The sequence below is a fragment of the Cyprinus carpio genome, chromosome B24 (assembly GCF_018340385.1).
Source record: "Cyprinus carpio isolate SPL01 chromosome B24, ASM1834038v1, whole genome shotgun sequence".
NCBI lineage: Eukaryota > Metazoa > Chordata > Actinopteri > Cypriniformes > Cyprinidae > Cyprinus > Cyprinus carpio.
In genome coordinates this window covers 2189830-2204186 of record NC_056620.1, presented here as the reverse complement: position 1 = coordinate 2204186, position 14357 = coordinate 2189830, and the positions used below count along the sequence as shown (strand labels likewise).

Here is a 14357-nt window from a genome sequence, read left to right as displayed (position 1 = left end):
AATCAGACTCTCATTAATCTGCTAATGATCTGTGATTAGATTGCGGTACTCTCTGTTCTCTATTCAGCCTCACTCGGATATGCATCACAGGAAATTGACTCTGTCCGTTCCCAACCTTTGTTTCTGTCTTTCTGTGCTTTTGAATGCAAGTCCTGCCATTAAAATGAGATATTAGCCTCTTAACACATTCAGATTAAATGGAAATGGTCTGTGTCCAAGTCTGAATTTGGGCTGCTGCATCTCTTAAGGTGTTTTGAGATTTTGCTGAGAGCAGGAAGTGTTCTTCTTTCCTCTAGATCAGTGGTTCTCAACCTTTTTTACTCCAAGGACACTGTTCTCAACAATATTCCCCATGAATTTTCCAGTTGTTTGTTGTTTACTGGATAAAGTTTATAGATACTGTATGGATTTTTAAAAATACATTTTACTCTGAATTTCTACCTGCACAAACATTTTAGAGCTTGGTATAACATATATACATACATAAAATGTACATAAAATATATTTATTAAAATTAATAAAAAAAAACTGCCAGATTAATGAGACTGTATTAATTTATATGACTTTCTTGCTCTAGATATCATACTTATACAGTTTTATATTTTATTTTATTTAAAATTAATTTATTGAAAGTGTTTATGTAAATGTTCATTTATTTTTAGGAAAAAAATTATTAAATGTAAAAAGAAAAAAAAATAATTCAAAAGATTTTAGTTCTAGTTATTTTAGTGCTTATTCTTAAACTAAATGAAAATGAGAAGTGTTTCCTTGGCAGCTAGCTATCTAAATATTGTTTATTTTATTTAGAGTAATGAAAATGTTTTATTTGTGTTGTACTTAACTATAATAACCCTGCACAAAATCTATTTTGTGATTACAAGTTGAGACAATATAACTTTAAGTCCAGTAGGTGGGTCCAGTAATGCTTTCTGAAGTCCAACTCGCTTGATTCCGTACCAGCTCCTCTTTCACCAAAGATCTTTTGCATTTATTTCCATCAAGTTCCCTGACAAAGCATCCTCTGGTGAATAAGCGTCCTTAGCGTGGGCTAGCAGTCACATATCATTGCTTGTCTTGTCAAGTGTTAGTAAATTGGAGAGTTGATTTGAATGCGTGGTTGAGTCTGGGCGGCCGTAGCCTCCTGGCATCACTGAGTCTCAGGAATGGTGTTTTTGGATTCATGTCTGGAGGCTGTGTTTCCTTCACCCACGCCCAGTCGGGAAACAATGAGGGCCTGTGGGATGTCACATGTTGAGAGCACAACACCATGTCGAATAAAGGTAAAAAAGAAGCATATATCCACGTTTGAGAAGAGCGGGACTCTAGAGATCATCGACCTTGCGTTTGAAAAACGTCTTGCTAAATGAATCGCTCTATCTTTTGCAAACCAAGTCGACAGCTAGAGAGAGAGAAATTGTGAGAGTAGGTGACTCAACCTCATAAGATAAAGCAGCCGCCGCAGATGAGAAAGTCCACACGGATCTTGCTGGAATTTCCTGGGAGTCGATGTCTCGCCCGGGAAACTCTTAAGTGCTGTTTGTTTTAGACTTCTTGCAAACCCTCCCGTTTTATTATAGCACTCTATCAAAGGTGAACTCACTCTATGGCCAGATCTTTACTGATACGTTTAAGAAAAAAACAATGGGGCCAACAGATCATTAAGGCGAGTGCTTTTTTTGGCTCATGAATCGTTGCTTTGATCTTGAGGAAACGTTTTCCCTTGACCATTCTGCGGTTATTATTTTTGTTGATGTACATGCTGGATTTGAGGCTGCATGGGAAAGATGAATTGATTCAACAATGTTCAGAGTTTTGACAAGTCACGCTGCTTAAGTTTCTCCTTTGCTGAAACCTGCAATCTGTGTCTGTCAGTTGAAATAATGTATGAAGAGGAACTCCTCTGCAAACACAATGTGTTTAGTTTTGTGTTGATTTAAGGCTTTCCCCCCTTGCTATCGCTCTCTGAGGAGCGAGAATGTATTTGCCACTAGCGTTTACTTTACGGAATGAGGAAAATATTGTCTTTTTGAGCTTCTGAAGTTTTTTGTGTGAAGTTTTAGTCCTGATTGTTGATGCTGGAAGACGTGCTTTGAATAAAATAGTGTTGAATTTGGTGAATAATGTGACAGACACTGCAATTCTTCTCTAAGATCATATGCATTAAATAGTTGGTACTTCATTGAATGCACTAAATTACATTCATTTTAATTTATAATAACTTATTTTAAAGTCTAAAGTCAATTAGATGGCTTTTGGGGGCATAAATGGTATCAAAAATGGATGCATTTTTGTGTCCCCAGCAGAATCTATTGTCTGTTGACAGCTGGTGTGATTATAAAACAGCACATTGCCATTGATTTATCCATTTCAAGTATTTCTAACAACAAAACACAGATACACTCTTAAAATAAAGGGGCTTTTCACAGCAATGCAATAGAAGAACCATTTTGGATTCCCAAAAGAGCCTTCAAGTGAACAGTTATCAATTTTTGTTAAAAGAACCAATTTTTCTTGATGGGAAGAATATTTTAATAATCCAAAAAAACCTTTTTCCACTGTAGAATTCAGGGTTCCAAGAGAGGGGTTTTATGGTGATGCCATAGAAGAACCATTTTTACTTCCAACAATAACCTTACAGTGATCAGGTCTTAAAAGAACCACGTTTTACTTGAAAAAAAATTTTTTTTCCCCCACTATAAAGAACCAATGGAAAGTTTCTATTGATTTTAAAAGTTCTTCATGGAACAATAGATGACAATAAGGAACCTTTATTTTTAAGAGTGTAATGAAACTTCAGAGTTCTTCTACATGCAATTTCTCAGTTCTTTTAGACGAATATTGTATTATTATACTATATTATTATTGTATTATACTATTTCACAGTTATACTATCTGCTCTGTCCACCTCATTTTTCCTGTAAAAACGGGAACATTTAATGTGTCTGGCTTCCTGTCATTCGCTTCCAGTTATTTTTAGCTGTACAAAACAGCTTGTTATGCTGCTTGAAACCATATTATTTTTAATGTATTGTCTTAATTATAAACACACTGGCTTGTAGTGCAAGCATTTTTACCCTAAGACTCAAAAATTGGATAAAAAAATCATACTTCCCAATTAAAAAATAAAAAAAACAATTTCGTTCTGCATTGAAAAATAAGAAGGAGAGGCTCTTTAAAAACCATCCAAAAAAAAGATTTCCCACCCATTCAATACAAAAAACAATTCATTTTTGGCTTCCAAAAGAACCTTTCAGTGGACAGTTCCTAAAGGAACCATGTTTTTCTTAGTGTAAATAACGCTTTTCAACTATAAAGAACATTTTGTGGAATGGAAAGTTCCATGGATGTTAAAGGTTCATCATGGATCATCAATGCCAACGAGGAACCTTTATTTTGAAGAGTGGAACTTCTACATGTATCTTCTCCCTTCATTTAGAAGAATATTGTACTGTATTGTAGTATACTATTATTGTATTAAAGGATTATTTCACAGTTATACTAACTTTACTATTAGTATGATCAGTTTCAGTCTACATGAAATTACGCACAGGATTCTCTAGCTGTGCTTGACTGCGAGTCGATGTTAGAAAGCCTGGGTTTTAATGGAGCAAAGATCTGTGCAGATTGGACATCACTGAACTCTGATCACAGTCTCTCCTTAAAAATGCATTTTATACAACTGGACTATTCAAATAACAAACAGTTTTTATTTTGCTTTAATAATTAATATAAATGCTTTTAATATTTTTGCTTTTAAACTTTCTGCTCCACTTGCCTGCTGGACTTTCATTACTGTTAACATGTTTCTCAATTGTTTTTATATTAGTAATTCCAAGTGAATATATTTGGTGTTCCTCAGATGCTGTCCGTAGACAGTATGTTGAAAACAAATGTTAATAATTAATATTGCCTTAATTAGCGAGTTAGCAAAAAGCTGCCCTTATTGTTTTATGTGATCTTTTATGATTGCACGCTAAATGGTGATATATTCCCATCATACAGTATTTCACATTTTTCCCTTTTCACCGTCAGTGCTCTGTCATGCTCCAAATACTGGTTAAAATGCTATTTGCAATAGAAACTTCAAGGGTGTAATCTCAGAACAGACTGAAACATTATCTCCTTCCAAATTACAACATCTGCTCATGAAACTAACGTCTGTGTGTCTGAACTAAACATTTGTCTTTGTTTTCGTACTCTTCCTCTGTGGATTTTCGTTTTGTCAGCATTACAGTTGGATTTTCCCACCTCTCCCTCTTTCATTGTTTCTCTGTTCTCCTCGGTGCATCCAAACATGTGGCTCTGACTAACACATTATTATTATTATATTAGATTATTCTAATGGGGTCTTCAGTTCAGTAAGTTCAATAAGTTATCAGACCACAAGGACGGACCCCATGGTCATCCTCAGACAGTGTTTGAGCTGCTGTGCTGCACAATAAAAGGCTACAGACGTTGGGAAAGTTACAGCTGGGTGTTTTGGACAATGTTGAAGACATCATCATTATTTGATGCAGTTGTGCATAGTATTGTGGGCTGTGGGAAAAGTGAAGCCTGTGCTTATCTTTGAGGAGTTTTTCTTCATGTTTAATGATGTTTCTGTCACAGATAAACACTTGCACCCATTCATCTGACCAGAGGTGACCCTTTCCAGGCCCCATAATTCTTCACTTTTGTCTGGTCATTCTCCACTCAGTTTACTAGGTGGTTTCTGCACCACTAGTGGCTTTTGCTAGTGGTATATTTTATCTATATATATATATATATATATATATATATATATATATATATATATATATATATATATATATATATTATATATATATAATATACCACTATATATATATATATATATATATATTGAATTTTTTCCCTTTAAATGACACATTTCCATGATGTTAACCAAAATATCATTCTGAAGTATTGTATTTTCTGTATTGTCCTCATACAGGGTGAATTCAGGTAAATTGGGATTCTGAATAATGACCAGAAAAAAAAATCCTAATTAACTTGAAATAACCCTGACCTGCACTTCAGTAATATTATTTGGATAATTACATTTTTTATGTTATTGAAATAAGTCTCTTAAATTCACCTAGGCTGCATTTATTTAATAGAAAATACATTAAAAACAGTAATATTGTGAACTTTGCTAATTAAAAATGATCCATTTGTATTGTAATATAATTTTTTTTTTTTTTTTCTTTTTTTTTTTTGTGGAAATGCATACATACATACATTCATTTAAAATAAATACATACAAATTTATAGATTTATATAAAGAATATTTGATGAACAGAAAAACAGCATTTATATGAAATTGAATTACTTTAATTATTATTCTTTACTCTCACTAATTTGATCAATTTAATATGTCCTTGTAATAAAAAAAATCTTAATTACAAAAAAAGACCCTACATTTTAAAAGGTATCTATTTTAAAATAGCGTTTTTTTTTTTTTTTTTTTTTTTTTTTTTTTTTTTTTGCAATTTGTCATTTAGTCTGACATCATTATGGTACACAACACCTAATTTTCATTATCCAATCAATTCCTCATTCAGTTCCTAAATAAATCTCCACCCTATATTTTCCTTCACTGAATATCTGTTTTCACTTCCAAACATGTTTGAATACAGAAGTAAAATAGATTGCAAAAGACAATTCATGTTGACTTTGAAATGTATTTGATTCCATCTATCTTGAAACATAGTGAACGTTTGGTACCATACTATACCATATCAAAATTTCCGTCCAGGTCACTGTAGTCTTGAGGGAATGCTTCCATGGTATTTACATTATGGGAGCAGTGCCTGCTTATAGCTCAGCAGAAATGTTTGGTTAGCTGATTAGTGCTCCTCCAGGGACTTCTGCTCTCATTCCTCTCCTCTAACCTGCTGGTGACACTGGGGTGTTGCCACTCGGTGTTGAGTTAACTGCTCTCCCTTGTGCTACTCTGATTGCTGTCCCCAGCATGTGGGAAACGTCGACCCAGATGAGTCAGGATTCATTTCATGAAATCCAGGCTTGAGTTTCCAGACCTTTTCCCTATCCCCTTCATTCCGTACGTACACTTTCCACTTTATCCCTGTTTATCTGGTGTTTATATCTGTCCATGACTCCATGCCTCCTTCTTTGGTCTTTGTCATCCAGAAAATCCACCCGTCTGGAAGCAGTACCTCCAGCAGACACGTTTCAGTTTAATGCTGTACTCCTCAGATCCTCTCAGCTTAGTGTAGTTAACATTTATGCTGCGTGTTTGTTGCCCTTCAGAGAGCCAGAGAAAGCATTGCTGTTTCTTTGTATGACTGTACGGAAAGTATATGTTAATTTATGTCTGACTCTGATTTGGTAAGGTTTATAAAACATATCTTACACGTCAAGTTGTCTTTTAAGATTAGTTTGCATTTAGACTTGTGCAATTGTGTATTTCTAATGGAGATGTGACCCTGAGTTTCTGGATCTATTTTGAGCTTAATCCTATGTGTTTAGATGGTATGTAACCATCCAGCTCTCCAAACTTTATCCCAAACACTTACTTCATTTACATTTAGTCATTTTGCAGACGCTTTTATCCAAAGCGACTTACAGTTGGGGTATACATAAAGCGATTCTTCTTAAAGAGGCAAACAGACACAGGAAGTGCTCGTTATACCAAGTTTCAGGCATTTGTTCAAATTAGTACAAGCTAGAAAGGGAAAGAATAAATAAAGAGTATTTATTTATTTTAATTGAGGATAAAGTCAAGTAGCGTCGAAAGAGCTGTTGCTTGAAAATTGTCAGGGATTTAGCATTCTGGATAGGGGTGGGAAGATCTTTCCACCAGTCAGGAATGGTGAAAGGGAATGTTCTGGAAAGTGATTTTGAGCCTCCCTGTGATGGTACCACAAGGAGTCGCTCACTAGCGGATCTCAGACTTCTGGAGGGGATGTAGATACGTAGTAGTGAGTGAAAGTAAGCGGGTGCTGAGCCTGTGGCTGTTATATATGCAAGCACCATATCAGGTGTAACATGGGATCTTTTGGGCTCATTGACGACCAGTCGTGCCGCTGCATTCTGAATCATTTGTAGAGGTTTGATTGTGCTTGATGGAAGTCCAGTCAGAAGAGCATTGCAGTAGTCCAGCCTAGAAATGACAAGGACCAGGACAAGAAATTGTTCAGCATGCTCCGTTAGAAAGGGCCTGATCTTTCTGATGTTGTGCAATGCAAACCTGCAAGATCAAGCAGTCTTTGCAATGTGGTCTTTGAAGGTCAGCTGGTCATCAAAGGTTACACCAAGATTTCTGACTGAAGTTGATGGGGTAATTGTAGAAGAACTTAGCTGGATTTTTTCCCTTGAACTAAACTAAATCTTTTCTAAACTAAATCCTTGATGAACTAAATCTTTTAAGTGTGACAAATATGCAAAAACTAAACAAACAACAAACAAACAAACAAACAAAAAAAAGATCTATTCCGCCAAGACCAAATACATTAACATTTTCATATCCATCACCATGCTAAAATCTTCAGAGTTGTCATGATTTAACTTATATGCTTCTAGTATTTTGTGTATCCCTGTGTATGAGTAGCTATTCATTTGTCATTTATTCATCCCTCCCTGATGAACAAACAGAGGGTGAATGTTAGTGGCTATAGCTGCTTCACAAACAAATCGAGGTGGGAATTATGACAGTTGTATCCGGAAGTTGCAGATGGCTTCAGTATCTTTCTCTGTCTCTCTGTCCTCGAATCCCCTTATCTTTCACATTCATAGGCAAAAATGTTTTCACTCTTTATTCCTTATCACCACTTTCATCACCCGTCTGTCTACAGCCTGAAACCTTTCACGTTCCACCATGTCAAACCGCACGGGCACTGCCCAGTCGCAATGCTCCAGCACTCAAGCAGGACACTCGCTCTTTCTCTACATCTGCCTCAGAATCCTTCCAGTATGTCCCTACAGTCCTCCTATTTTCTTCCCAGAGAGAAAAACCCCCAGCGTATACAAGAACCGAAACCCGGCCTCATTGAGGCTACCCAAGATTAGCTGCTCCTAATTTAAGAGTTGCCCTACCGATCAGTGGGCGACAGTCATCTGAGGTCTCTTCCTTTTTGAACCAATTCCAAGATATTCCTTTTTGAACATTTTCCAGGCTATTTTACCCAACTTGAAAGCTAAGCTACCTCCTTTAGGAAGACTTTTTGTACCCCGGTGGCAAATGCAAATGTAGGTTGAAATATAGTTGAAAGAGGTCCCTGCCAAAACCTCCAGAGATATCAATATGGATGCTCTGGTGACACTTGACTCTTTAAAAAGAGTTCCAGCAAAGACATTATTTCATATTTTATTAACCCAGGCCCTTCAATTAGACTCCTCAGCCCCCTAACCGTTCAGACGCTGGCCAGTCATTGAAACATAGAATATTTTTCCATCAGAAAACCAAGGTCGTATTTGTAATATCCAAAGAAGTCCGTAAAATTATGCCTGGTTTGGCCAATCATTTAATTTGCAGAATATGAAAGGCGACAGAATGGGGGAAAAAAAAGATAAAACTGGAATTACAGCCTCAGCCAACCTGTTTCAGCTCATCACTGCCTCCTCGTCCACAGCCTTATCAGTATTCCTCAGCATCCCCCGTCCTCTCCATTACCCACTACTGGCAGCCAGTCAGGGACACTTTCCTTTGGCAGGTAACCGGCCCGCAAGGACAAAATGGACATGGGCAATTTAAATGATTGGAAGCAGTAAGTAATATATTAGAGAGCCCTGTGTTTGAAAAGTCAGAAGTAAATTGCATGTTATTAGTGCCAACTCAGCAAAGTAGAAAACACCAGGTTTATAGAGGAACAAGTTAAAGTTGGAGATGATATTGTGGGTGTCTTAGGATCCAAAAGATAATGTATCTCAGAGTCTTATCTACATTTCAACAGAGTGCCATCTCATTGATTTTGAAAATTATGGATCATGGCTTTATGTAGAGGAACCAGTGAATATTCTCTCTTAATTACAGACTAATCCACAAATCTCCACTGCGCCGGCCTCAACGAGAGGCGATGGATTAGACATGTAAATAAGATGTTTGAGAGGGCGTCCCTTGTGAGTTTAACCCCATCTTTGGTGTCTAGCTTGTTTGCAGGCCTGTGTTTTCCCCTCTATTCTTAATCCTCCATGGAGAGCTGAAATTGGTCCTTGGTCTCATTAGAGGCCCTGGCCATACCCCTAACACACCTGAGATCGATGGGTACAGGCTTTTAAGTGGTCACCTTGGTTATTAAACGCAGAGGAAGCCAATTTCTGGTGGCGGAAAGCTAATCCGATCACACATTAGGAGCCCATATTGGATGGAGTGGCGCGAGAAAGGGATAAAACGGGGTTGTGTGTCCTCCGTGTGTACTCACTAGATGGGCTGTTGAACAAAAGCAATATTGTGGGAGCAGCATCACATGCTTTCTGCTATCCATGCCCTCATTGTTTAAAAATATGCAGAAATATTCTCATATTAAAATATGCAGAGCTATTTTAAACTCATGTGATTTCCACCCGAATATCATTTGTTTGTGCATGAGAGAGTTGCTGGATGCTTCAGATGGTTTGTCTATTGATAGAGGAATTGAATTACAAAGTTTTGGCATAAGACACAGATATTTTTGTCTTTGCATGTGAGTAGTTGAAGACTTAATTTTGCAGGAAATCATGAGGGAAAAGGAAAAGTATTTATCCAAATTAGTATAATAATGCGACATGTTACAGACGAGCATGTGGTTCGATTCTCTTCAAAGATTTTGTGATTAGGTTCTTAACGACATCAAACAAGAATATGAACACATGCATCAGATGAGCAACCACCTGCTCCCTGAATATATTCAAAGAAATCTGCTGCTTAAAATTGCATATGTGTTCAAGTTAGAAACGTTGCGATACTAAAAAAAAAAAAAAAAGTAACCCAAATATTGGGGCAAAAAATTTCCACATGGATTCATTCAGGCCTGATCATCAACACAATTTAAAATATTTGTTGAAGACTGGAGCGTTTCCTACCATTTCCTGACTTTCAACAGACATCTTTTGTCTTCTCTTGTACTTCTGCACAGATTCCTAAAGTTGCTGATCAGATGCCATCCGGCTGACTTCAACAACCATGTCTCATTCAATAAAACATTGTTTCTGATTTTGTTTCTAGCTTCTCTGAAAGCCCCATTAGTTCCCACTCCCATTATCTGCAATCCGCATGTCACTTCTTGTTATTGCTTGTTTGACGTTAGTAATATGTAATGTAATTTTACGGAGACTGAAACGATGTATTTGGATGTCATTTGATCTTTTTTTTTTTCTTCTTGAGACCCATCTCTGTGTGTTTTCCACCATCTTGGCCTTAAGCTAATTATTGAATGTAGTCCCAGACAAAGGTTAGAGTTATGCAGTTATGCTTTGACTGAGGGGCCTTGTCATTAGAGCCATGAACCGATTGTGAACTGACCACTGCCAAAAGGAAGTGTATTAAAAATCATTATTGAGTTCAGTTTGTAATTGAATAGTAGGGCCTCCCTTGGTCTGTGGAGTGTTTTTGTACGGCCTCAGGCTATTCAGATTTCACAGTTCTGTTTTCATTGAGACTGCGTGTGGTGAGCTGTGGCCTGACCGAAACATCTACGTCTGTAAAATTGGGACTTCCTGTGAGCTGCATATGCATGCGCACGGTATCAGATGGTGGTTGCAACATGGGCATATGCTGTGGCAGGACGTTGTCGAGGGATGACAGGTGGTTGCTGGGACATTTGCATAATTATGTATGTACTACATACACCCATAGCAACTCATAAACCCGGAGACCAGAGAGCTGTGAAATTTTAACCACTCAGAGCTTCTTCCAGGTGGCAAGACACTAACAGTAAATCTGCCTGTCGACACTCAGACACTACTGCAGATGACTTGTGAACACTTTACTTTAGTGCTGGCTATAGTTAAAGCATGGTACAGAGCCTAACAAGGGAAACAAATTTGCTCTGTCAGGCAATAGACTTCCTGTGGGTGTTTATTTTTTCCCTCAGGTCTAATATGCCACTGACTGTGGCTAATTTACTCTGAACTGGTTTAATATTTTGTATGAGGTTCATAAAATGAAGCACTTTATATGAAACATGCATAAGGTATTCTTAATTAATTGGATAGTTGACCTACTGTAAGGGATAGATTTACTTACTGTACTCTCATTATAATGATAAGTGTGGCAGGATATTCTTCAAAAATTAACTTTTTGTATTCCACAGAATAAAAAAAAATCAAGAAGGTTTGAAATGACCTGAAGGTGACAGAGTTTTCATTTATGAGTGAACTGTTCTTTAATTCAGTATAAAATGTTTTAAATATTCCTCAAGTCTGATCGAGTAGCATTCCAAGGGTGCTGAGGGTCCAACAAAGTGTATCACTCTTGTCTGTCTGCGTGTTCTATATAGAATCTTCACTGATTTCTGCAGGTTACATTGTTATGCCAGTAGGTGGCGACAAACGAGCGTCATTGTGAGCGAGTCATTTTAATCATTTGTTCAACTGATTTGTTTGTGTTTACATAGAAAAACAATGAAAAGTAGCACAGTGTAATGGAAAAACGTGTCTTGCTTGGTTAAAAAAAAAGATTTATTTAGGAATGAAAAACAAACAATCGAGTCATTAAAATCTTTTGCTTTGGATTACTTGCTTATAAGTGCTGATTCATTCAAGAACAAAACAAATGGGTGATTCTCAAATGGAAGTCCTATATAGACCAGTCCTTATGTAGTTTCTAGGCTGAACACTAGATTTTAAATGTGTGCAAAGGTTTGTGGATGATTGGAGGATGCGAAGGATAAACTTGATGAATGCTTTAAAACATGCTGAATGAAGGATGCGAAACAAACACCAAGGATCTTCCAAGGATCTTTCAAATTAAGTTGGCCTTTCAGGATTGAGAAGCCCTCAAATGATCAATCATTCAACCATTTTGTTGAATGAAATTGCTGATTTATTCAGAAGCACCATTATTGTGTATTGCAGGGGTTCTGCTGTGTTCTTTTCAACTACTTTTGTAGGTGGAGCAACAACAGGCAAATTAACTGGCAATAATGTATCTTAAATATATGTTACTCATTATTAACTGTGGGCACAGCTTGCCCAGTCATACTGCCTTCTTGCTTCTCCAGTAACATATCGGAATTAGAAATGGAGGCCTAAACACATATTTTGAGCTAGCAAAGGCAGATCCTGAATCTGTGGCAAATGTAAGTGGTTTACACTGAGATTTAGTTCCAGAACAGTGCAGATGACTTCATAACAAATATAGCAGTTGATTATGCTTAATAAATCGAGAAAAGCAGAAATTGTGATCACAATTAAAATACGATTCTCTTTTATTGGCAAGCACCATTTTGTGGCTACAGTTACTCAGAAGAATATTCAATCTTTTCTTATCAGACATTTTTAATTGAATTCTTTAAACATATGGACCTAATAGGAAGTGTTACCAAAATGTATAAAAAGGTGTAGAAATAAACGACCACAAGCACAGAACCCTTTAATCCAGACTCGCTATCTGAGCTGTGTGAGACAGGAAGTGTGAACTGGTATCTGACTAACCCCCCCCCCCCCCACCCCCCCCCCCCACCACCACCACCACCTGCCCTGCAGTTCAAACCCATTACAGCGTAGCAGCACAGGGACACCTCTGGCTCTCCTCTCCCATCTCTTTCAAAAGCGTGTGCGGTGTGCGCGTGTCACAGAACAAGCCCAGCTAAATGGTCCTATTGCCACCGCCTTTCTTTGCAAGGCTCAAAGGAACTGGCTTTGTGTAAGACAGAAATGTACTACTGTGTCCCTGTCACACTTTTGTGGGGCTGAAAAGGGCCTTTCTGTAGGAAATCAAGGAAACTCAGCTGAAGTGCTGTGTTTGTTATCTGTGGCCATGTGGGAAGGATGTCTTACTGTACCGTAGTGAAGAAAGTGAGAAAAAATGTGCTGTTAACAAGACCTCTCTCCTCTCTCTGTTTCAGACATGCCCTTGCATGTGCGCCGCAGCAGTGATCCGGCTCTGGCTGGCCTGCCCGAAGCCCCGGTGCAGCCAGAGGAACCATCTCGTAAAAACCCCACACGATGGTCCACCACAGCAGGCTTTCAACGACAAGCCAACAACACCAGCGAAACCAACAGCCTAGAGCAAAAGGTCAGTTCTTACTATCACAGTATCATTCAGCCATTTTTATTTTAACACACACACATTTCATTTCTAATTTCTTAAGAGAATTACCTCAATAAATGTGGAGTAATATCCATCCATCCATCCATCCATCTATTCTTCAGTTGTTCTACTTATCCATCCATCCATCCATCCATCCATTGTTCTTCTTATCCATTCATCCATCCAGCCATCCATCCAGCCATCCATTGTTCTACTTATACAGCCATCCATCCATCCATCCATCCATCCATCCATCCATCCATCCATCCATTCAACTACCCATCTATCCATCCATCCATCCATTGTTCTACTTATCATCCATCCATCCATCCATCCATTGTTCTACTTATACAGCCATCCAACCATCCATCCATCCATCATCCATGCATCCATTATCCATCCATCATCCATCCATCCATCCATCCATCATCCATCCATCATCCATCATCCATCCATCCATCCATCCATCCATCCATCCGTCTATCTTTCTGTCCATTGTTCTACTTATCCCTCCATACTTAATTTTTCCTACCCATCCATCCATCCATTGTTCTACTCATCCATCCATCCATTCATCCATCTTTCCACCCATTGTTCTAATTATACAGCCATCCATCCTTCCATCCATCCATCCATCCATTGTTCTACTTATCCATCCATCCATCCATCCATCCATCCATCCATCCATCCATTCATCTTTTCACCCATTGTTCTACTTATCTATACAAACATCGTTTTTCTACCCATTCAGAAATCCATCCATCCATCCAAGCTTTTTCATTGCAGTATCCATAACTACTTTAAAGGTCCCATATTGTCAAAACTGAAATTCCCTGGCTTTTTTGCCTGATAACTGAGGTCTAGGGGCTATTTAACTACCATATAAGTTTCAAAACAGTCAGTCCACAGTAAAATGCACACAGCCTGCGTAAAGTAGCTGTGAATTTTCACGAACTGTTGTGACTTCCGTAAAAAGTTGTCGTCAGAACCACACAGTCACTGCCTTCAGTCACCACCCAGAGCACCACCCACCATCCACTCTACTTTTGTCAAACCCCCAGACAACATCGCGTCGATGCCATTGCTGAGCACTGAGGAACAACAACACTGAAACATGTCAAAAAGGTTAACTTTAAATACGAAACCAGATCGGCCGACCTGTAATGTT

At 37.9% G+C, this 14357-nt stretch overlaps 1 protein-coding gene across 5 annotated transcripts in view; it reads left to right on the top strand.

Moving 5' to 3' along the window:
• Nucleotides 1–14357, top strand: part of LOC109070279 (partitioning defective 3 homolog) — a 455709-nt gene that overhangs the window by 170550 nt on the left and 270802 nt on the right. For all 5 annotated transcript variants that reach the window (XM_042751639.1, XM_042751638.1, XM_042751637.1 and 2 more), the window contains exon 4: nucleotides 13005–13174. In XM_042751639.1, the coding sequence (XP_042607573.1) occupies nucleotides 13005–13174 (170 nt within the window). The remainder of the gene's footprint in view (nucleotides 1–13004; nucleotides 13175–14357) is intronic.